We start from the raw sequence: 25,331 nt of genomic DNA on the forward strand, positions 1-25,331 counted from the left end.
TTATTGGTGATGAGATGGATTTTTCTAAAGATATTAAATCGATATCTGTGTGTCCAAAATGTTTAGGTTTTGCAATTATTGTTGCTAAAATCAACTGTTTACACACATTAACAAAGCTCCTCAACTTATTCACAATGTCACAAAACATACAGTGTCACGTCTTGCTTAAAATCTGTGGACGTCATAGATGAGCAGTGAGATGAACAGACTGCACAAAACACTGTTATGTCTATGAAGAGAAATATGGACATTCTGACTGACAGGAAAGCACTATGAAACATCCATGTAAGGACTAGGCAGCACTGTGAGTGATAATACTTGCTGGCATTCATGTAGTGTAAATTAATCTGACAAAAAAAACCCAAATGTTTTGACCAAAGAATTTAGTCGATCTTTACAAGTATGGATAAACATCTGTGCACACTGGGGTTTCAGTGAATTCTGGTGTCTTGTTTCTTCACTTAAGTTGCCTACGATGTGCCTTGTTAAGTAGTGTTTCGTATGTTCATGGTGAGTGCTGGGTGGATGAACTCTGAATGGACTTACACTACTGAACAGATAACATGCTTTACATACAGATCTTGCCTGACAGCATGGAACAGTAGCGATGCGCTGAGAGATTTTATCATTTTGTCCAAATGTATAAAACATGAAAGCAGGATAACAAGCTCAGCCACTAGCTAGATAGAAAGTCCTGCGTTAAACAGTACTTTCAAAGAAACACAGACACACGATTCATGCAACCCAAGTGCTCAGTTGGATCAATAGTGCCATTGTAAACGGTGAGATCACAACCTTTAGGGGTCGAACAGGAGGACGAGGAAAATGTTTTGCTCACTTGGCTCACTGTGGCATTTAAAATGCAGCCATGCCAAGGCCAATCACATAGACAAGATGCAGAAAAAAAATTAATAATGAAGTGAATCAGCTTTAGTAAAACTTTGATCTAAACCATGCAGACAGGACGAGAAAATATCACTGAGCATGAACAGGTTTCCATTCTCATTTGAATTCATTTGTACAGAAAAAGCAACTTTCACTGAAACAGAAATAATCAGCTGTTATAACAAATACTTTGACTTAAGGTGTACGTGGTAATTAACAGTATGATTAAAGATTAAAAGCTTTTCCTTGCCGTGTCATCATAGTCAACACCTAACAGGAGCAACAAGAATGGCTTGATTCTGTGTTGTGTGCCTTTAATTTCCCTATGACACAAAGCCAGCCGCTGCAACAAGTGGTGCGAATCATGTGACTGAATTAGTCATTTAAGCCTGTGATTCAATTTTAATATGTAACAAATTATTCAAAGAGTAGTTTCTTTCAAATACAATCATAAAAGTCTAATTTCAACTGTTCCTCGTTAAATTATCAGATGGTTATTTTGTCTGAGAGTAATTCATGGCCCAGTCAGAACAGAAATGTATGGTCTGGTTCTTTGGTATTAGTTTAATGAACAGCAGGATTTTCAATTACCACAAACTTAAAGGATGAGCTCACCCAAAAATTAAAATTCATTGTCTACTCAGCCTCGTGCTGATGGAAAGTTTCATAGTCTGCAAAACATTTCTGGAGCTTCACAGCACGACAGTGTTGCAGTATTCTCCTTAACAAGTGAAGTAGATGGGGACTTGTTTAGTGGACTATGAAAATGTTTTGTGGACTACAAAACGACTGACTTTTCATTTTTGAGTGAGCTTATCCTTTAAGTTGTAGACAGACAACAAGATTGAAAACAAATAAATCTGGGGGGTGTGGAATAGAAAGAAGTGAACTACACACTCCTGTCGCCTGACATAAACTGCTACTAGCATACACACACAAATCTCTGAACCGTCGGCCGTTGCATTGTGGGTAATGTAGATGGTACATTATAACAACTAAGTACCACAACTAGTGTGAAATAAGAATGATTTTTTTTAACCTTTTAAAAAAAAAAAAAAAAACTTTCCAAACTCTTAACTTTTTATATAACCATAGATTTTAAAACATGCATCATCTGCTTCATGGCTCTCGTGTGTTTACCCTTAGCCATTAATACATTTTGACTTTGTTCATATCTTCTGCCAAAGAGCCAAACCAGACATCCTGACTTCTGTACAGCCAAACTCAACTCAAATAACCATCTGACAGTCCCATTAAAAATCTTTGAAGTGGCATCATTCTATCTTCCATTGTTCATGTTTGCACCGATACAACAGGGTTAATATCTTCAGCAACTTGCCTGTACGAATGGATTTCTACTTGCAGTGCTTGTAAACTGTGCTGGGCTAGGCACCAGCCCTCTGCGCCCCTGTGCAGGATTAGTAGTTTCTCCAGACTACTGAGCTCTAGTACGTATTTAATTTTGGGACTAACCTAATCTTTTCGTGGTGAAGCAGACCTCACCCAAACTAAAAGCAGTGGGCTCATAAGTCATGTAAAGTGAGCTAGCCTTGCAGGACTTGATAGGTAGTGGGTAATTGGAGTAGGTGAGTTGAAAGAAATGTGTCAGTGCTTCTTTTTTTTCTGGTCCTGTAGGGTGTGCTGTAGCTCTCTGAGGTTCTCTGACAGGAGCTCCACCTCGTCGAGACGGCCGCTGAGTTTGGCATCAAAAATGTAGGCCCTAATGTTGTCAATCTGCTGCAGCAGCAGTTCCTCCTCTATCATGTCCACATCGGGCAAAACCTCATCATCATCGTCCCCGTCAAAGGGGTTGGTCGAGACTTCTGGAGAATTCCCAGAGGCCTCAAGAAAAGGGTTACCTGTGTCAGTGTCGTCCTCCTCCTCAAAGGGGTTTCCAACTACAGTCTCAGCCGGTTTGTCCTCCTCGATGTCTTCATCTTCATCGAAGGGGTTGTATTCTTTCTTCCCATTGGTTACCTCTTTGTGCTCCCTTTTGATGTCCTCAAAGAAAGGGTTGGATGGATCCTCCTCAACGGGAGTAGACTCCTCATCGAAAGGGTTAAGGGAGGTGCTGTTCTGTCCTTCACCACCAGGGGGGGTTACATGCCCACCTAAGCTCCTCAGCCTGGGAGGTGACTCCTCCTGACTTGTGAGAGCAGGGAATGCTCTTACAGAGGATGGACTCCTATCAGCTTTAGGAGTCAGCTCCTCCTCTGCTTCAGCTTCCTCCTCTTCTTGGAAGCCCTCACCTGGACTGATATCCAGCAACTTCCCCCAGGTGATTGAAGGCTGGGTGGACCCCACAGTGGGGCCCCAAAGCTCCCTCTCATCCCTTTCCCGGGCCTCCAGACGATGGAGCTCGCCCTGCTGCAAGCTCTCTTCCTCAGCCAACTTCTGGGAGAGCGCAATGGCCAGGCTGGTCTGCTGCTGGTCGTATTCATCCTGCAGCTGTCGCAAGTTCTCCTCCAGCATAGCTACCTCATCTGTCCGCTGGGCCTCCCGTGCTTGACGAAGGAATGACTGGATGTTCTCAATCTGCTGCAGGAGGGGATCCTCCAGCTCGCTGCGTGCATTGGCAGAGTCTGCAGAGGGCAGCCAACCACCAGCTTTGGTCATGCGTTGAGCTCTAGGGGCCTGCGGCAGCTCTCCGTTAGTGTTGGGAGGTGGACGGTTCTTCTCAGACTCCTGCCTCTTCTTCAGGGCCTCCTGGGATGCCTGTTGAGCAGGGAAATTAAGAATAAACATTTAGTAACTTGTAACATGTATGAAAAGTCGACACAGAAGTATTTGTATACAATCCATGTTGAGTCTATGTAAAAATATTAATTAAAGAGTATGGTCTATACCTGCCCCAACTGAAAGTGTCATAAGATAACTTTTGCTGTGAATCGGCATTTTACAAATAAAAATTGATTGATTGAATCTTACCAGTCTCTCTTGCTGAAGTCTCTTCTCTTGTTCCTCCTTCCTCTTTTCTTTGAGCTCTTCATACTTCTCCTTTGTGGGTAAAGACATAAGACCCAACAGCTTCTCCTAAAACAGGAAAGATACAAAGAAAGGGTAAATTCAGGCGGAAAAATCATCAAAGCAGGAGACATTTGTAGCAGAAATGCTGTGTAAGTGTAACAAAGGGAAGATAGTGTGTAGTCTAGTTCTGACAGGATGTATTTCTCAAGGAGAGGTGGAAACATTTTGTTACCCCCCTTCATGTTAAAGGTGCAATATGTAACAACTGTTGAATTCATACTCAAAACAGACAAGGGGCAGTATATTACCATAGTCACTGCTAACTGCCATTAGCTAGTTAGCCATGCAGCTAGCAGCCTGGTTAGCAGGCTAAACAAGCTTTTCAACACAAAAAGTGTTGAGAAAACTGCTATTCTCCTGGGAAAGTTGTCTGTTGCCACTTTAAGTTTTGGATGTTTGTTTGTTTGTTTTTAACCAGAATTCTTACATATTGCACCTTTAATATTTATTCTGTCTGAATGTGGTTTATGTCTTTGTCATTGGTCTCACCTGGACGAATAGCGTGGCTGTATAGCGGATCATTTTCTGCAGCTGGATGGACTTTGGATGCGGTGGTGGATCAGCTTTTGCATTTAGTGTTAAAATTTTCTTACTGTGAATAAAACACAAAACCGTATTTGATCATCTTAAAAAAGACAAATCATGACAGAAGACTTCTGTTCAATTTGGAAACAGTGATTTAGGACTGATATCTACCTCAGGGCATCTATTAGTTCATAGTATTTCTGTACTTCCAGTCTCAGTCCACCAGCAGTGTCAAGGTTGTATGTGGTTTCTCCGGCACTGTGAAAGCATAGAACCACTAAGCAACAGCCTCTCAATTCAAAGATCCGAAGATTATTTCTCATATCAGAAATGCTTTTTCATGGGGCTTACTTAAGAGATTCGGCCATTCTGATGTATTCTGGAGCCTTTTCATCTACCTTCTCCATGCACATCCTCAGCCTCTGACAGGAAGACAAGTTTAGAGTAAAGTGAACAACAGGAAACCCCAACAGAAAAACTTTGTATGACAGGAAGGATACTACAGTGTAAACTCAAGACAGCATGAAAAGAAAACCCCGAATCCACTGCACTACTGGGAACAGAAGAGGAGACAGAATGAGAAATCTGTACTTTTCATTTTACCTCGTAAAGTTTCACTATATCTGGCACATGATCCTTCTCCTCCAACTTCTGCTGCCTCTTCAGCAGTGTGTCCATACAGTGGTGACAACAGCGTATCTTCTCATCATCCTTTTCCTCCAGCATGGAGGTAACACTGCTCAGACTGCTGATGCTGCCCCTCCTGGAGCCCATCCCGCTGCCGCCACCTCCTGCTGGGGGGGACTGGGTCTGACCTGGGCTTCCAGGTACGCACAGGGCCTCCCGGGTCCCACTGATCAGCTTTTCTGTGGACAGAAACCAGGCAAACATTTCACAAAACTTTAACTTGATATCTAATGATTTCCTTGTTTGCAGGGCTTTTGTTCATACGTACGGGCCAAAGGCAAGGGGACGAATTCCATACACTTCCTACACATGATGGACCCACAGAGACGACAGTGGTGACGCCTGTTCCGGATGTTGAACTTGTTTCCACAGTCGGGACAGAACGGGACATCCGAGTCATTCACCCATGACACCACTGACTTTTCAATGGCTATAAAAGAGGACAAACGTTCATTAATTAACAATGTTAAATGAACAGTATCACCATACACTGAGAGAAGTCAGAATTGTAATGAAAACACATGTGGACAAACCTCTGATCCTGGCAGCATCTGAGTTGGTCCTGTCAAACGACGTCAACTGAAACAACAATTTTCATGGTAAATAAGTTGGCACAGTTAAGCCCATCTTAAATTACAGTCGTCTTAAGTAGGGGTGCGAAACAAACCCAAATAATTAACCCATAATTAAAATAAACGGATGATTTTACTCCAGTTATCTTTGCTCAAGCGCCCTCTCTTCTGCAAAATACACAATTGCTTAATAAATGTTTTATAAAGTATTTAATTGTTTATTAACAGTAGGTATCTATTCACTAAAGTTTAATTAACTAAAATAAATATAAATATAATTTTAATAACAGCAGGAAAAAAATATGGTGTGAATGAATTATGAAATCCTATTGTTAACAGACCTTTTCCAGTCTGATGATGAGCTTGTTGACCTCAATGACATAGTGATCTATCCTGGCTGCCCGGTGCTTTTTAAAGAAGTCCAGATGACTTTTGGTCGCTCCTGCAAAAACAGTAAGAGTTCAACATAGGGTTGCCGCTTTAACACCTTCTTATCACTAATTATCAAATATATACAATAGGTATGAGAAGCAGTTTTCAGTCTCACCCAGTTCCTGAGGCTCCCACATGTAGGGGTCCACTCCACCATAGTAGAAGGACTCATAACTGCCTGTATCCGGTCTGTCCTCTCCATCCCTTTTCAACAGCTTGTCTTTGGCTTTCTTTGCCTTCTGAACCAAACCTGTGCACAAAGTAAATTAGGACAGCTACCTCCATGTGTCAAAATGCAGAGAGGATATTACATACACTGAAGCTGATGCACAGTATGATTCATTTGTGTATGCTTAGGTGCTGTTTCATCTGCTGTCCCTCCCTGAGGAGCTGCAGCAGAAAAAGTTGCCAATTCATCCTGGCAACAATTCACCCTCGTCCAACACTGCAGTGCCCTCAAATTTAAATTCTTCTCCTGAAACTGCATTTTAAGAAGGCCACACTGTCCTCATGCTGACAAAACAGTACACATAAGACTCAAAGGCATCATGGTTGTGGATAAATGGGGCATACTTTTGAGCTGTCCCCGGACGTGCCGGTCATCCCCAGAGTGCTCCTCTTCATAGTGGTCTTGGAGTTGGTAGAATGACTGCAGGTCCTTCAGGCACAGCGGGCAGAGAAAGCCCTCCTTCACTTCACCTGTGCCCTCAAAGGGGGGTGGATAACTGGAGGCCATGACAGCAGTCGGCCGTGTTGTTGGAGAACAGATGCGATGTGCAGGAGTCTTGCTTCGGTCCACATGTCACGGGGTGGGAAACCCACCCCATATTAGCTCCATCACACCAGAGACACTGAAGAGCGGGACAAAGCAGATTCAACAAAATCAATACATAAAAATTCCAGATTAAAGTGTGTACTTACTTTTTCATACATGTTGTCATGATCATGTTTTTGTGTATTCACACACAGGTAAAAATACAACATTGTCTGCCATGACACTGTGGTTTTTCAGGGATTTTTATCTGTCAGACACAGATATGAAATACATATATTTAACTTCTAACTTGGTATGGGCGTATTATAATACAGTTGGGGTTATTACACGTGTACAAATTCAGCTAATTATGGTGTAATGTTGCTCTCAAGAGCCCAGTAACAAAGGTTCAGATGTTCACCCACTCCATTTCACTGCTAATCAGCTGCAGGTCGTTTTTATGTTATTCCAGCTAACAAGCTAACCGACAGTTTTATGACTCACGCAAATCTTGCACGACGATTATTTCACAATGTTTTCAGTGACTCAACGCTACATATGCCCATTTTTTTCATCTCATGCACTTACAGTTAACATGACTTACGGTTTAAAGCTACCAGATAACGTTAGCTAAGAGTTTATACACCTAACTAATCCACTAAGTCAGCTTGTATATGCCACACACGCAGTCAGTGCAAAACAAAACAAACTAAACGAAAAGTATTTATTTGTTTGCCTGTAAGTGAGCACTATTTCATTTGTTGTGTGATGTTAGTACATTAGTTAACAATCCAACGGCTAAAGTCACATTGTTTAACATTTTGGCTAACGGCCGCCGCCGTTACACTGAACACAGAGAATGTAACGTTAGCTAGAAAATGCTAACAGCAGCTCTCGCTCTCTTTCCCCAGCTCGTTGTTCAAAACGCGGGAACAAAAAACCTCCAACTTCACAAACACAAACACTCGCGGACTTATCAACAAGATGCATGGTGTCTACTTACAATTTAACACAACAATAACTGTTCGGTTGACACTTGGTCCTCCCTTTGACAGCTCGACAACACCAGCTGCAGCAGCAGCAGCCCTGCCTGGTCATGTGATTAGCATTCAGTCTGTAAGGGAAGCGAAGAGGGACAAACCACAGGAAACACACACGAACGGTTTTCAGGGTGTGAACTTGTTATCATACAGTGTTTATTTGCTTATGTACGGTATATACAGTACTTCCACCTTTAGTGTTATTGAAAAATAATATTTCATGTGTAGATCAAGTTTCATGTCAAGGCTGTCATGGGATAAAACGTCAAAATGATGTGGTGAATAAAGAATATCATGATTTTAAGAAGTAATAATTATGACATAAGAAGTCAGAATTATGACACAAAAATCATCATCAATCATAATTATAAATTTAAAAAGTCAAAATCATTACATAAAATCAAAATTACGACATAAAAAGTAAGAATTATTATATAAAAGTCGATTTCATAGCATAAAAAGTCATAATTATGAGTTCAAAAGAAGAAAAATTAACATTAAAACTCATAATAATGGGAAATTATTTTTAGATAATAATCATTAAATAATAGATCATAAATATGATTAAAAAAACGAAATAATTAAACAAAAAAAGTTTAAAAAGTTGACATTACAAAGCAGAAAGCCATAACTATGAGTTAAAAAGTTATACTTAAGAACTAAAATGAAGAAATTATGGGATAAATAGTCAAATTTATAAGACAAATGTTTAATTTTGTATCCCATAATCATGACTTACCATAGGAATATTTGTAAAGCCATAACTGGATTTCAGCAATTCTATTATGCTGTTATAGTACAGAGGCAGGTTGAAAACTACGTTTGTATGAAAGTTAAGGAATCACATACTGCTATACTTCAGTTTCTTAATTTGTAGTTAATGTTGGCGTAGCAGTTTTGTAACATGTTACTTTTTCCTAGATGGGGAATCTATGCTAATGGTCCTGGCTATAGCATCTAAAATATCTATATCTATTTATCCAGGATCTTACAGTTCAGACCTTGTAGACCTTGAGCCTCCAAAACACACAGCCACTTACACATTTACCAGTTCGAATACACCATGGGAATAAATTTGGATGCACAACCAAAGAAATACTCCTGGTAGTCTTTGCTTCTGCCTGCTTTGAGTCTCTCAATTTCCTTTAAAGGCATAGTATGCAGGAATTTCTTTAAAAGACTATAAATGCATAATGTAATCCCTCTCACTCATAACTCTCGTTCCTGTATCTGCAGAGACTCTGTCCTCGTATTTCGCTGTTTACATTTGTTTTGTTTTTGTTTTTGTTTTTTTGTTTTTTTGCGTCATCATTTGGGCTATGGGTTTTTGCCCCCCAGCCAATAACAGCAGGAGGTCAGGACAATAAAAATGTAGCTGACCAGGACACGTTGTTTTCTTCATCTCGCTCCTTTGCTCTGTCTGTGTGAGCAGCAGGACATGCTGAAGCTCAGTCCACAAATCCAGCACTGTGGCACCTTCCTGCAGGCTTGTACCTGAATGTGCCACATGAGTGTGATATTTGTCACTCGACTTGAGGATTACTGGTTGCACTTATCTTTAAGCCGCCGTGACACACACAATGTACTTCTTATTGTTTTGATTTGATCTTTGAAACAGAAACATATACGTTCAATTATGTTGTTATGTTGGCAAATGTAAGGTCGGTGTGCAAATCAGAAAACTGGCCCTGGCACTAAGATATGACCTGAAATGACAAGAGCATCAAGGTGGATGTTGTTGTCATTACCCAACCCTGAGGCTCAGGGTGAGTTGAGAGGCCTTGTGTCAAAATCTAGTTTAAAGATGTTCAGTTATTTCAGCTTCAGTTAGTAGATTTTAAACTCTATGTACAGTTTAAAGGACCTTTTAGTAAGAAAAGTTGATGTTTGAGTCTCACACCCAACTCGCTTTGGGATGGTGGTCGACCCGTCCTACAATCCCAAAGCTTCATTATGTGATGGGTTGGGGATGAGACTCAAAAATCAACTTTTCTGACAAATAGGACCTTTAAGCCTCACATAGCATGTGTGACGTGTGCTGTGTACTTGCTGATGTCAACTGGGAGGAGGAGGATTTAGAGGTCAGAAGGGGCCAGAAACTCATTTGCAGGTTAGTCAGTCAGGGGCAAATTAAAATCTGACTTTTTGGACCATCTCATTCTGGGTGTTAGGATCATCAATATGAGGTGTCACGTTGAATAAATGAAAAATATACCTGCTTGTAATATTATGTTTACTGTGAAATTATTTATTTTTAATTTTCTCTCATTTTTGCTCTTGCTTTGTGAAATCTTGGATGTTTTTCTTTGCCTCTTCACTCGTAGGTTAAACGTCTCAAAACTTACATCCCCACTACAGACATCATCTGTGAGGGTTCACAAACCAACCTGAAGCCACAAAAGATTCATCTAAATCATATCTGTTGTGCTTTGCATTCTCTCTGAGATAGTCTATGCATGAAAACTTCATCTGAAATATTCCCTGCATGTGTGTGAGATAATGCGCATTTTCTCCTGTCAGTCCACTGGACCCTGGGCCTCACTGCTGGAGCTGAAAGTTGTGCGCATGTTTCAGCAATGAATAATTTGCATATTGATCAGGCCAGTGGACAGCAGCTCCCAAGGCACCGGTGGAATGAGCCCAATTAAATTGAGAATAGGATACCTGACTCACTCAGCCTGAGAGGCTATTGAAGTGCACTTATCCTTCCAGATGATACACACTAATTAGACCTGTAGTTGGGTTGAATAAACAGTTTAATAGACTTTAATAGTGACTTAAACAAACCATACACTTTTACCAATGCGTTTTATTGTCCAACAAAAACATTGGTGGTTGACTTTAAGGCAAGGGTAGCTTTTAGTTTACAACATCAGGTTAAATAAACTCAATCCATGCAAAGATGAGTAGAAAAATAATCAATGACACATCTTATTTGCTGTGGTATTAATTATATTTTACACATGTAGCAAAAATAAAAACACAAACTCAATCAATGGATGGATTTCCTACACGTGACCGTGAACGTGAGCCACTTTGATTTATCATATTCAAGCATGTACTGACGAGCGTGTTTCCTCACAGAGGCAACATCGCAGAGGCCAATAGACTAATGCTTTCATTCTCGGACTTGAGCACAAGTAGCCAGATTAACGGAATCAATAATGATGGTATTAATTAGGATAAATAAAGTTCAACATAGGCACGCACTCTTATGAGAAACTTATTTACAGCGACACAGTCTGGAGGACAATTACGCACAAGCTCTCCAAAGAAACAAACAGCAGTTAAATGTTTTTGCACTGGTGATACTAGAACTGGTTAAATGAAAGATTAAATGATGTAAATTCTTTTTTCATTTTTAATAATTCATCATGGTCACTTAATTTACACATGTACGTGTTTACAATACAGCAGTAAGCGCACACCAGACTTCAGTTGAACCTATTCTCCTTCCACTGACTCCTCCTCGGGCGCAAACCTTTTGCCCGGGTGTTGTCTCTTCTCCTCGGCGTGACTCTTGTTTATGTTGTCTAAAAAGTCGAGCAGCAGACTGGTCTTGCTACAGCTCGTAGGGTCCAATACATCACACGGACTGTTTGTGCCCATATCCGGACTGGAGTTATCCCAAAAGCGTTTCCCTGGGTGCTGACGCTTTTCCAACTCAGCGAGGTCTTCGTCTCCATCTGCATCATCATCCCAGTCTCCATCGCCGTCCTCGTCCTCCAGATAGCGCTTACCTGGGTGCTGGCGTTTGCTGTGCAGCACCAGGTAGCGCTTGCCCGGGTGCTGTCGTTTTGAAAGTTCACTCAGGAGCATTACGGGGTTTTCAGAAACGTGTCCCATCGTGGTGCGCTTCCCCGGGTGCTGCCTTTTCTGGAGCTCCATGAACGAGTGCATTTCATCTTCGCGTTTGCCCGGGTGCTGTCTCCTTTGAACATCCAAGTACTGTTCATCCTCGTCCTCATCTCTCCTGCCCGGATGCTGCCGCTTCTCCAGATCTTCGCTGTACCTCTTACCGGGATGCTGTCGTTTTGTCACCCATTCTGTCTGAGAGGAAAATCCATCTGGAGAGAGGAAGACATTGTTTAGATTATACAAAGCTGCCACAACTGCATCCCTTTACTGTAGAAATGTGTTTCCCCAGCTTGGGTACGCCTTGCGTAAATTGCGCACAAACGAGCGCGGCTGATGGTCCACAGTCCTTGCATCGTATTGAATGGGACGCTGCCATTTTCATGTTTTCAAACACAATTTCAAACATTATTCTTTTCAAAATCATTCATAATTATACAACTGGAAAACATCCAAATCTAGGCATGACGCGTACAACTTTTTGGAACGTATTGCTACTCCAAACACAAACCCAACATCAGTATCACAGTAGCGCAAAAAAAACAACAACAACTATTTAATGACAGTTTACTTGCAACTGAAAATGAAGCATTTCTAAGTATTGCATCAAATGGTGCGTTCCTGGCTTGCCTGTAAAATTCATCCAAGACGCGCATTTTACGCACCGTTTCTGCCGTCTTCATCCTGCAGCTTTTGCAGAATTGATCGTAACAGGAGACTCTCTGCTCTCTGTAATATGATGTCGTCTATGGTCCTTCGGTCCGTGTCGTCGTCAGCGGGGATGCCCTGTCCTCCACACACTGTCAAGTTGCAGACCACGAAAGAAGCCAAGATGAACAGGCATGTCGACTTCATGGTAATTTAGTTGGTCGTCTGTTGAAGAAAAAGATGATCACAGATTAAATTAATGAGGGTGCAGTAAACAAGCTTCACTTCTCAAGTCTTCTTTTTCTGAAAAGAGGTGCAAATCAACCGGAGGAGATAAACTCTCCAGAGCAAATTTCAGCTTGTTTCAAACCTGATAGCTATCCTTTAAATCTGGAGCAAAAATCCTGGAACAAGTCAACCTGCTATGAAAACAAAATCAGCGCAGCAGTACTTAAACTGTGAAACAAGTTTAAATTCTCCTGCGCTGATTTGACTCATTTTGGAAGAAAAGATGTAAAAACTGAAGCTTTTATAACACAAAAACAGGCATATTTACTCCAATTAATCCAGAGTTTGTTTCCCCTGAAATGCACCAGACTCACCTGGGAAGTATCCAAATTCTCCTGCCTCTGTTGGAGCGCACCGCCGGCGGTTATGATGGTCGCTCTCACTCTCAGCCTCTCGCAGCGGTTGGTGACCCGTAAAGGCCAAGTCTGGAGGTATGAGCGGATAACTTTCCTGCCCTGTATTTATACTAACTGCTCACTGTCGTCACACCAACGCTGGAGTCATTTTTCAGGATCCCTCGTCCCCACTGATGTCACCAAGTCGTGCGCAACTGGATGTGGTGAATGATCGCCTTATAGGGGCCTCTGCCCGAGTTGTCATTGAAAAAAAAAACAAATAAACGTTTGAATGATGACAGGATAAGACAACAATAATTCGTTAAAGGTGAATTTTAGACAACACATACACAGTTTTTAATCAATTATCTTTTAAAGGGGAACAATCTTTGATTTGGCGTGGATGAATAGTGTTTAATTAAATTAAATTTAATTTAATTTAACATTGTTCATATTGAGTATCCTTACAACACGCTTCTATCTTGTTTTTTTATTGCTGTTTGCCACTCAGACATTAATGGTTTAAAAAAAAAATCTGACAGCCTCCCATGGGGCGCCAGTGAGGACCGCAGAGAGATGCATTTATATATTTTTCATAAATACCCTGAGGTCACAGGACTCAGGGGGGAGAGCTGAATCCATCTGCTTCTTCTGAGTACATAACTCACTATCTGGTCACGATGCAACACAGCTGAACGTAGCAGGAGGAGGATCTAACAAGTTTTACATGCAGTGGGAGCAGGCAGGGGATTTTTACTTGTTCTGAAGCAACCAGGAGAACAAAATATGGTGGTTTCTGAAGCCTGTTTATTTATGTTATTTGTCTTATTTGGTGGTGAAAGGTATGAGTACATTTATTTAAGTACTGAAACTCGACATGGGCTACATGTACTTTCATGGAGTATTTCCATTTTCTTCTTTTCCCTTCATCTACTCCACTACAGCATTGTACTTTTTAAGCCACAGCATTTATCTGACAGCCGGAGTAAGTAATAATACTTATAATAATACTAAACAAATGCTTTATAAACCATTTATTAAACAATTATAAGGGTTTATAAACATTAGTTTCCACTTCATAATGGCCATCCAAATAATATGTATGATGAACTACACAGTATTTGATAAACATTACAAAATGTTATTAACATAGTTGCAACTTAACAATAAACAATTGCTTAATTATAGTTTCATTTAAGCATTTTGTTGTGTATTATCAGAGAAATAACTATTAACTAAACTTAAATTAACTATATATTTACCATTTATTAATGATGGTGAAGTGTCAGCCTGGTTACTTTGCAGATAAAGAAGAAACAATAGAAACTAAGTTTCACTGTAAAAGATGAAACTATCCAACTGCTTATACAAGTAAAACTTGATTGATCAATTAATTAATTATCAGTAACATTAATCATCAGCTGCTTAGATGAATCATATTTAATATTTCATAGTTTCCGCTTCCCCATCTAAGAATTTGCTTCTTGTCCCTTCGTTCCTTACATTTGACTAAATTCACAAGTATTGATCAAGAGAATCAGCAGATTAATCCACAATGAAAATGATCATTAGTTGATCTGTAAGCATTAGTTAAAACTAGCTCATCCTCATTAAAGGGTAAGTTGAGCAAAAAATGAAAATGCAGTCTTTATCTACTCACCCCCATACTGATGGAAAGTAGGTTGAAGTTTCATAGTCAACAAAACATTTCTGGAGCTTCACAGCAAAACAACGTTGCAGAATTCTCCTAAACAACTAAAGTCGATGGGGACTTGTTGTAAAACTTTAAAAAAAAACCTTATCTGGTGTAATCAAAGTCCCCGGGAAACCCCAAGATCCCAAACTGATTTGACAAGACGTTATTTTCATCCTTTTTAAAGTGGAAATCTTCACTGTAGCTACGAATCTAAAAGAGTTAACATTGAGGGTGTAAATATTATTTTTTCAAATCAATTTGGGATCTTGGGGCTTGTGGAGGCTAGGATCAAGCCAGATGAGCTGTATGGAAGTCTTTTTCCCCCCATTTACTTCAGTTGTTTAGGAGAATGCTGCAACATTGGTTTGCTGTGAAGCTCCAGAAATCGTTTGTGGACTGAGAAAGTTCACCTGACTGTCCATCTGCATGGGGTTGAGTAGATAAAGACTACATTTTCTTGGGGGAAGTCAGTTAAAGTAGAGGTTAAACAGGAGTTAACAAAACAACACAGGACAACCTGTTCCTCACCTTTTTTCTACACAGTGTTCAGAGCTCTGATATGATGTACTGAGATTTAAACATGCAGATGCTTCTGAGAAAGATCCAAGAGGTCTGCTCCTGTCTACTTCTGTTCAGGTGGAGTGTGTCAGTATCAGTGGATGGTCATCTCAGCTGGTTTTCCGGTCAGTGGTGGTCGGTGTGTTCACTTGATCGTTGCCGAGCTGGTCCTGAGTACATGAGCAGACAGTCGGCAATTCACTTGGGAAGAAGTTCTCAATTAAATAGTTGACATCAATAACTGTATGAAACTCTCTGGATTCCTCCTCAGAAAATAAGCATTTTTGAAGCGCTGCCGTCACAAAGTGTAAAACTATCTGCAGATCTTTTCCGTTTTTCAGAGCCAAATCAATCCACCATCTGGATCAACTCCTTTATAGTCACACTCAGTCAGTGGTGAGAGACTAAATGAAATGAATTGACCGTATAATGCCGATAATTACCTGCTTTCAACATGCTGTCATGTCCAATACTTCAAAACAGGTTGATACTTACGACGAGCCTGCAGTTAGAAACATCAATATAATGGTGGAAATCATTAGGTTTACTTCATGACTGCTTTTTATTGAGTAGCGTCATAAACCATTAGCTCATCTTCAGCTGTAATATGATGATTTTAGTGAGGGGAAATGATCGCTATCTCTGACATTTATCCATTTATCTGTGGAGAGGGACAAATAACATTTTGATCCAGTTTGAATCATGCCATGAACTGCACATATGATGTTTGTGAATATAAAAGATAATCATTCCACTTGAGAAAGTCGCAGCTTGTCGTAAAACTGTTTGACGATCATATTGATAACATTTTTATGTAGACAAATCATTTTTAAACATAGTAAATCAATCATTTAAAAATGTTTTTCAGGTCCAAAATGATGATTGTTTATCTCTGTAAGAAATTCTGACAGGTGGTTCCAGCTTCTACCAAGGTCTGTCAGCAAATGGTATAACTCTACTGGCATACTTGCCAACCCTCCTGATTTTCCTGGGAGACTTCTGTTTTTCATCTCCCTCTCCCGGTTTCCCAATGGGGTCTCAATTATCCTCAATTATTTCACACTTAATTTCACATTAGTTCCCCTTTTAGTTTTGTTTCTGGCACTGTACAGCGAGTAGTCTGCTGTACTGTTGCGCCTCGTCCTCCTCATTGAGTGAGAGACAGACAGAGAAATCAAGAGGAGAGAGCTTATGTAGGTTATGTAGACAGCTTGGAGGGAAGATTTCCAGTTTCTTTTCTAAAGTCTTAAAGGAATGGGGCTGTGAAATCTGCCATGTTAATGTTTCTGTCGATCATGGGGGTTGCACAGCGTTAACCTCATTGAGATGCTGACAAACAGGGTAGTGGCATGCACAGACTCTCTAAAAGGCAGGGTCAAAAACTTGAATGAATAAAAAGTGACTTTATGCCAGAGATTTACACTTTACTTGACATAAAAATGCTGTCACATTTGACTTATTATTTGGTTATTTTTATTTTTTTTAAAGGTGCACTATGTAGCAATGTTGCTAATACAGCTCAAATTGGTAACCACTTGAGGTGGCAGATGGCAGTGCCAGTGGTGTTGTGACGGGAATGCAGTATAAGACTTTGAAAATGTGATGTTAAAAAGACTACAGAGCCAAGAGTTGTGTAAATTACGTTTACGCAACCAATTTCCATGACTGACACCTTGTAGAGCTGGATCCATACATAAGCTAGCTCACAGAACTGACCAACTTTCCTTTTGCAGCCGTCAGTATGGCCAGACTTGTGATTTTCACCAGTTTTTAAGCTTTTTCTTTGCCAGCTTTATATCAATTGAGACGATGTAGTTGTACTGCAACTTTCTTGACTTGCAAAATGATCTTTTAAACATCAAATGTGTAATTGAAACTGGATCACAAAATGATGTCTCTCACCATTAACCACCATACTGAAATAAGTTCCCATGAGGGAAACCTGAAGGGTTTTGGACTCTCTATTAACAGCACTTGTCAGCACTTAAACATGAAACTAAAATAAGTTTAAACAAGAGTTAAAGTGAGTGTTTTGTTAAACCCCACAAGACGGGTTCAATGTCTCCCCCAGTTATATTAGACTCAGTTACAGTGTTACGGTCCAAGAATAATTCCCTGCCAGACTCTCTGTGTGGTAGCGATTTCTTTCTACTGCCTCAGACGAACACAGAGACTGACGGTGGCACAATTAAGACGTGCCTGATCTGTATGGGAATCCACCGCTTTCCATCTGTCATGTCTTTCCCCTCCCTCCTAATAGGCCATGTATGTAACGACATGCCCAAAGGAACCAATTAATTGCCCGAGAGGATCTTTAACAGTTTAAAAGACATGTGAAAGTCTTGTGAATGTGCAGAAAATCTGTTCAGTGAATGTGTTAGCCTGACGCTGAAAATATGGAACAATTAAAGCAGATGGAGTGATTGCTGCAGGTCTAGCGGCATTCAACTTTTTTTTCTCCATTATCACTGTAAGGCTTTGATTAAAAATACGCATTCCTTCTTCTGAATTCACTCTCACTCATCCTGCGCGAATACGGCTTGCTATCAGAGTCTTTCAGAGCTTGGAAATCATGACAATTAGTATTCCGGTCAGCATTATGTACCTAGTGTACTGCGGAAGAGGACAGGTTAAATATACGCCCTGTGCGTTGGGAGAAAATAATGAGACTCATTAGCCTCTGTACTCTGTTTACTCCTGCTGCTGTTAATTATATATATTTTAAAGTGAACTTCTTCACTGTAAAGGAGGTTTCTGCACAGCGTGGCTGCATTGTATGTGAACCATGATTAATGCTGCAAAGATCACGACCCTGTACCACAAAGTGATACCAGAGGATTACCAGCTATCTTTGGATTTAAAAGGAACACTTCACCCAAAACTGAAGAATGGAAATTCAGTCATTATCTACTCATCCAGCCCAGTTGTCAGGTTACAATGTTAGCAGTTTCTGCAAATCACCGATACATTCGAGGTTGACATTTGTACCAAACGTGGCATATCACGTTCACATTATGTCCTTATTAGCCCGCTTTCACATCTGGAAGTGGAGGGGGTGGTGGTGGCTGGTGAGTTACAGCAGTGGATATTTTTAAGGACACCTGGAGACATTACCAGATGATTTTGTGGCAACACAAACAGGTATTTTAAGCCAAATCAAAATGTTTTTCCAACCCTAGTCAAGTGGTTGTTAGTGCGTACACCTAACCAAAGCATAAGCACGCCGTTGTCCCAAGGGAGAAATAGAAAATTCAACCTATTGTGATTGTGGCGATTGCGTTAACTCGGCCCATGCAGATGAAAAGCCAGGTGAAATGCCATGCACAAAAGGTTTCTGGAGCTTCACGGCAAAACAGCGTTGGCAAGTTTTGATAGGGAGGAAGAAGAATGTGTGGAGAAAGACGATATCTTGCAGCTTCTTGTTCTATTCTAGCCGTATGGTTATGCTGTGCACTATGTTTAACCTCAGTGGAAAAAAATGTTTTGCTTCTGCAAAGGCCGTATTCCCCACAAACATCAACACGCACGCGGCTGGATCGGAAAATCAAAAGTTTAAAGGGCAGATAACCATCTTAATGATAGCGTTTATCCACCCCAGATCATGTTGGCTGTCTCTTCAATGTGAAGCTCATGAGACTGGAACATTTGCCTCTAACTTAGTGCCTAATGATCCCCGCAGCCTTCAGTGCAATCCTCGCTCTTTCAATACCGGAAAGTCAAAAGCACCTGTGGTGAAGAAATATCATCAAAAAAACAACAGCACGGTATAAAACCACCATGAACATCACACATGACCACTGACCATGCCTAGACATTTTATTATAGGTGTAAAGATGAAACCTAAACGATCCCAGAGGAAACTTGTTCTACGCAGCGACAAAGATAAGGTCAAATTTGACATTATTGCATCCAAATTAAGCTTAAACTGCTTCATGTGCTATCTCCTGAGAAACTCTGACATATATCTCTGTCCTCATCTCCAGTGACATCATTCACATTTATTCTCAATAATGGACTGTAACTTAGTTTGGATTGACACAAATTTCAGTCAGCAGGTGTTTCATCAAGTGTCAGGTTGACCGGGTTGTCGTTGAGCAGGATGTGATCTAAAATTGGTTCATGATACGTGCTTTCTGAGAGAGACTGAACAGACATATATGATCTTTCATCTATTTCATTTTTAGGTCAGACATCATCATTTGGATCAGACAAGCTGAAACTGTTGAGGTGTTTTTTATATATTTGAAGCTGCAATAACAGATTTTTTTTTTTTTTGGTCTCTTTGGTGCAATGCCAAGAGTCGTGTTTCAGGGTCAGCATCACATGTGTTGACATTTCTACTAAATGTGTCATATCACGTTCACATTGCATCTTTACGACCTCACTTGCTAATCTAATTCTATAGAAATGCAAGTCTGTTTCCATTTAAATGAGCAATTATGCAGTCAGCGGTAGGCCTGCAACAATATGGTCAAAAATGTCATTTTACGATTATTTTTGACATTGCAAAATGATTAGTGGGAATAATCCTTTTTGCGTCCCAATTTTCGTTTTCACTGAGACAAACTCATGATGACGGGACAAGTTCTGTACCAAACAAGTTTTGGTACGGCCCCCGGAGGATGTTTTGTAGAACAAAATTTCAAGGCCAGGGTGTCTCTGCAGCACTGCAACACTTTATATTAATCCTGTTTGCCACACATTTATCGAAACTTGTGCTACTTGCAGTTTGAATATGCACTTGGCAATATTGTGAATTCAATAATGTTTTAATTAATTGTCTAGTCCAAGTCAGGGGGTGACAGGAGGGTTCAGCAGCCATGGAGTTTACAGTATACTCTCGAGAGCCATACTGCAGTCAGCCATAAGCCACAATGCCTCTTTGCAGCTCTAAAATGACACTGAGGCACAGCCTCCCATGACTTACTGCTTAATAATTCTCTAGTTTTCTATCAAGGCTTAGAATGAAAGATGTTTTGGTTGCACAACAACAGATTAATTCAGGGTAAGGAAAGTCAATAAAAAAGTCTTCACAAAGTTTCCTGAAACTCACTGAAAGTAGTTCTGTAGACAGGTGAAATCCAACACCTGGGTGTTCATCGACATCTCAGAGCAAAGCAGTCGGAGGTGGCAAGTGAAAAGACAAGACATCTGACTGTGACCACAGGGGCGTGTGAGAGGCGTAGAGTCGAAGACAGACAGGATGAAGGCAGACACCAGAGAACAAAGCGACAAAAACAAATAAATAAACAAATGGAAACGAGAGCGTGTATGGATGGCGTGATAACCCCGTCCCCTTACAGTGACACAAGCCTGACAGGGGTCACCGCGGCGGGGAATGACTGACAGCTTACAGGGTGCACTGGTGGAGATGGCTGGCTGGAAGTTCGTGTGCGTGTGTGTGTGTGACAGGTCAGGAAGGCATACGCTTTACTGGCCAGCTCGTTGTCTTTGTCTTGCATGTTGATATCACATAGAAATCCAAAGGAAAGTTCTCAGTGCTAATTCTTTCCAGTTGAGATCATTCAAGGTTGTGCTTGTTCATAATTTGTTTGTTTATTACGACTGTTTCTCTTTAATAGAAGTGTTTTGGGGATATTTGCAAGACAAACTGTATAGTAGAGTTGATTTAAACCACTGTAATATCTCCAAACTGCAAACTGCAGTGCTTAGCGGTTGTCCAGATTTACATCCAAAGAAAGGAGGTGATGAGGGACAGGAGCAGTTTGCATCAGAGGCTGTACAATCTCCTCAAAGTAAAGATCAGAACAGGTTCTTAAAGGGCTCACTCAGTGGGTGATTTTACAGCAGCCCCCTGCAGCTGTTCATGAAATAACAGCACCGTCACTAGACCATGATCCATCACAGCGATGACAATCAGCGAAATGGCTGTATCACTCAACTCGCCCTGGCATCTATGACATGGTGTCAACAATGTGAGAAATCTAAATAAAATAATTTGAACATTTGGACAAAAATTAAGCACAGCTCCTCCCACAGTAAGATAGTCACATTTAGCCTTCATATGCATATTTACATAGGTTTTATTCTTTTCTCACTAGCAAAGTGGGCTGCAAAATTTCCAGACCACTTTGCAGCCACATTCTTGGCAACAAAACCAGGTATTTTTAGCCAAAGCATGATCTTTACCGAACCAGACCAAGTGTTTTTTGTGCCCAAACCTAAGCAGAATGTTGTCACAACCTAAGATAAAAAAAAAGAAGATTGAATGTAAATTTGATACAAGAAACATACTGGTTTCAATATAGCCCTGGTTTAAAGAAACGTACAATGCCAACATTTAAAATGATCATTATTTAGCTCATGAGGTAGAAGTTCCCCAACGACTGATTTATTTAAATTCTTTTTCTAAGTCTATTTCAAGATGATACATCTTTTAAAAATAACAGCAGCTTACAAAAGGTATGACACGTCAAAAATGCTTGTTTCATCCGACTCAAACAAGATGTTTTCAAGACTCTTTCACTTCATAAGATATTCAAGATTCACTGTCTAAAGGACAAAGACATTCATTTTCTAAAAGAAAATTCATCTGGAAAAATATACATGGATGGATTTGGAGTTTTTGCACTGTAGTTCCTCTGTTGTGATTGCATGCCATTTTGTGCCAAGGAATCTAAAACCAGTCTTCAAACTCTGAAAGCTGGGGCTGTTTCTGTTCCCATATTGACTAATGCCTTATTTCCTCATTACTCATCACACAAAACCGTTAGGTGGCGTCACATTATGCACATCCATAGACAGAGATACGCACAAGCACACACAGCAGAAGAGAAAGAGGATTTTGCATTATTTATTTTCAAATTTCATCTCTGTCTTTAGCTGTGTCTGTTGCCCCCAGAATCCCATTATCTCCCAATAACCTGTGAGGCGACTGTGTGTTCCCTCAGCCGGAGACCATGATTAGTGCACTACTACCACATGCTACAGCTCAGTTATCATCGCACTCCCTCTCTTTCCCTCCGTGTCTGTCCTCCCTCGTCTCTGTGCCCCTCCATCACAGTCAGGTAGTGTCTGGGACGAGCCGTAATCGTGGTAGATTGAGCTGATCTTTCAGTCTCACGCCTGGCTGAAATGGTAGATGTGAGGTTTTAAATATTTCATTCTTCAGGAGTGATGAAGGAACAATATTTCACTGGGAGGAAAATAAGTTTCATAAAGAGTCTCTAATCAGAGAGCTGTAGAAAAAAATCACCATCTCATCAAAGCATTTTGTCTGTAATTGAGTCCGAAAACACATTGATGAATAAAAAAAATGCCACTTTGGTGAGATTATTTCAACCTGTCAACCTGATATCAGATTGACTTGTCACTTCATATCACCTGATCATTTATTAGAAATACTATTTGAATAGCTGAAAATGATTCAGAGCTGTGGAGCCAGACTGTCAAGCTGTTTCCAATTCTATTAGAGAATATTTGAACATCAAGTGTCAGTTTTCTTGATAACAGTTCATTGATCGGCTTTATATTTCTTGTTCTAAGATAGTGACTCTCTTTTTTTCAGAAACTCGATATGAGTGCAAAACAAGCTGAAACAATCCAACAACCCTGCAGAGATTGTCACTTGTTTTAAGAAACTACGGCTTTTAAGAATCAACAACAGAAAAATTGGCTTAAGATGAGCTCAGTGAGTGGAAAAGTTTCAGAAAAAGCAGCGGTAAAGTTTGGTTTGGCATGATTGCCCAAGATGTTTGTAATGTATATATATACTTATATTTTACTGTTAATTGCCACTTATTTAAACACATTTTATAAATGTTTTTACAGTATTAAACTTCAATGTAACAGTTTCACACGCCACGTTTTATCGTCTATTTTATTGGACCATAATTTACTAACTGAACATAATTTACTAACTGAACATAATGCTGTAAGAAAAGAAGACTTCTAACTAGCGATTAAGACTTAAACTCATTAGGAAACTGTTTACTGAGGTGATAAATCAAGTGAGAAGTATGGTCATTTTCTCATAGGATTATTTGGACTTCTTTTTTGAAACCAGCGTAGTTGCCCCCTGCTGGCCATACGAAATAACGCACATTTAAGGCACCTCTGCATTGGCTTCACTTTGCGACCAAGAGGCTCCATCTACAAGGCTTATATATTATCATCCATGATCACATTTAAGTTTGTCAGTCAGCAGATTTCTGATGTTTCTTTGCCTTCAGTCTATTATTATCATACAATATATAATTTCAGATTAGACTCTCAAACCTCAAAGCACTAGAGTACTAAACGATCCATCACGAGGCTATGCTTCACTCACAATATTTTACATGCATCTCAGAGAGATCTGGTGCTTGAGATAAAATCACCCAGTTGTATTTTCAGCCTTTTGTGGTCCTCGGGGGCTGTGTGGGAATGTGTGAGGAGGTAACAGGATAGAGACGTGCTGCTACCAGTGTATCACTATCAGCACATATTGCTGAGAGGTGTTTAGGCATCATATGCAAACCATCCATCTTGTGAGGGTAACCAGTGGGGAGCGCAAACACACATGAGTCCTTCTCTAGTATCCCACCCTGAACATCCTTCAGCTTAGTTGATCTAATTTGGGGAAATGGTAGGCAGCTGCAAAGCATATTAAATGTATATTTATCACCTGATGTAAATGCCACAACATGCAAATGCTGTTATCTTCCTCACTGTTATATTCCCCTGCACAGGATGGAGAAGTTATGTCATATTCATCACACACACGCCGAGGAAAATATTTCTACTGCGATTCCAGGAAAGCAGTATTAGAAATGCAATGAGCCTTTTAAATATTTCTGTTTTAGGGAAATGTAAGAAAGGATAACTGTCTGGGAAACACAGCCGTTGGTACCACCAACTGTTTTCAATCTGCAGGATGAGCAGGAGGTTGAGGTGAAACGGGCCAATAAAATCTATCTTGTTGAAAACATCCCAGTCCCTTTATTTTTAACCACAAATAAATTCACAACCACTTAAAATGTCTTACTACTTCTACTAGTCAAGGAAATTGCTTTTATACATCCCAAAATCATAAATTACATTCCCTCAGTGGACACTTACAACTCCCTCTGTGTTTAGACCCTCGATTTAAGTAAGGAAAAACTCCCTGACTACTAGTTTCTGCTTTGATTTCCATGTTTATTCAGGTCTGGTTGCCATGGGAATAGGCTATGCAAGGCGCCCCAGCTGTCCCTCCGCCCAGCCACGTCCTCCTGCTCTCCCTGGGAAATCCCCGGGTGTTCCTGGGTCAGCTGGGGTACATAATCCCTCCAGCTCCTGGAGTTTATCCCACATTCTCCTCCTGGTAATGTGCACCTACAAAGGCTGGCGTTATAATCAGATACCTAAATCAAATGTTGCTTGCATAACCACAAGTGTAGTGTTCATAATTACGCTACAACAACGGCTCAGGACCCAAACCAACCCAACATGTCAGTATTTGACATCCTGGGGATGAGACTCAACAATCAACTATCCTTCTGGTGCGTTTACAAACAGCTCAGACAAATCTGACTGATTCTACCTTTAAATTTAATAGTCTTTGAATTTAATTAATATGTGAGGTTCAGTCAGTTTTGCATAGAAATGGCCGGTAGAAATCTCCTTCAGAGGGATACTTTTTACTTTTATACCTTGAGTACATTTCAGAGCCTGTACTTTCTCACTTTTACTTATAAGAAGTTGAATCAGTCAGTCGTGTTTACACACGTATCTGTTCTTCAACTTGAATAAAGCATGTGAGTACGTTTGCCACCTCTGCTTGTATAACTGTTATTTCTAATAGTCATGTCAATTGTATTGATATAGCCCACAAATCCCATAGCCTCTGTGGGCTTTACAATCTGTACACTGAATGACACCCTCTGTCCTTCAACCCTCAATTCGAGTAAGGAAAAACCCTCCCCAAAAACTCCAGGCAAGATCGTTTCCCATCTTTAATATGTTGGCTGACCTAACTTGGATTTTTGTTGACTCGCTTGAGATCTGATTTGGACTTGACGCAAAACTTGAAGTAGACGAAAAAACTCC

The 25,331-nt window shown here is 40.4% G+C and overlaps 2 protein-coding genes across 2 annotated transcripts; both read right to left on the minus strand.

Annotated features, from left to right (window-relative positions):
* Positions 1-12: 12 nt before the first annotated feature.
* rbsn (rabenosyn, RAB effector) lies at positions 13-7,977 on the minus strand. The gene is made up of 12 exons (XM_084367862.1): positions 7,886-7,977; positions 6,702-6,979; positions 6,244-6,378; positions 6,038-6,138; positions 5,658-5,703; positions 5,393-5,554; positions 5,041-5,303; positions 4,789-4,859; positions 4,609-4,695; positions 4,402-4,504; positions 3,814-3,918; positions 13-3,600 (listed from the first exon to the last, which is right to left on the minus strand). Exons 2-12 carry the CDS (start codon positions 6,862-6,864, stop codon positions 2,491-2,493), a joined length of 2,346 nt encoding a protein of 781 aa, XP_084223988.1. The 5' UTR covers positions 6,865-6,979; positions 7,886-7,977; the 3' UTR covers positions 13-2,490.
* A 2,688-nt stretch (positions 7,978-10,665) lies between these two features.
* trh (thyrotropin-releasing hormone) lies at positions 10,666-15,356 on the minus strand. The gene is made up of 4 exons (XM_084365918.1): positions 15,273-15,356; positions 13,028-13,297; positions 12,443-12,650; positions 10,666-11,989 (listed from the first exon to the last, which is right to left on the minus strand). Exons 3-4 carry the CDS (start codon positions 12,630-12,632, stop codon positions 11,367-11,369), a joined length of 813 nt encoding a protein of 270 aa, XP_084222044.1. The 5' UTR covers positions 12,633-12,650; positions 13,028-13,297; positions 15,273-15,356; the 3' UTR covers positions 10,666-11,366.
* Positions 15,357-25,331: the final 9,975 nt, after the last annotated feature.

This window comes from Pagrus pagrus, assembly GCF_965226575.1.
Source record: "Pagrus pagrus genome assembly, chromosome: 11".
Lineage (NCBI taxonomy): Eukaryota > Metazoa > Chordata > Actinopteri > Spariformes > Sparidae > Pagrus > Pagrus pagrus.

What these genes read in the sequence shown, in the direction of transcription:
- trh (XM_084365918.1), bottom strand. Translation starts at nt 12,632, where the DNA reads ATGAAGTCGACATGCCTGTTCATCTTGGCTTCTTTCGTGGTCTGCAAC. An exon ending in GGATGAAGACGGCAGAAACG is followed by an intron (nt 11,990 to 12,442) that starts GTGCGTAAAATG and finishes TCCTCTCTCCAG; the next exon opens with ATGGATTTTCCTCTCAGACA.
- rbsn (XM_084367862.1), bottom strand. Translation starts at nt 6,864, where the DNA reads ATGGCCTCCAGTTATCCACCCCCCTTTGAGGGCACAGGTGAAGTGAAG. An exon ending in GTGGGAGCCTCAGGAACTGG is followed by an intron (nt 6,139 to 6,243) that starts GTGAGACTGAAA and finishes CTGTTTTTGCAG; the next exon opens with GAGCGACCAAAAGTCATCTG. An exon ending in ATATAGTGAAACTTTACGAG is followed by an intron (nt 4,860 to 5,040) that starts GTAAAATGAAAA and finishes TCTTCCTGTCAG; the next exon opens with AGGCTGAGGATGTGCATGGA.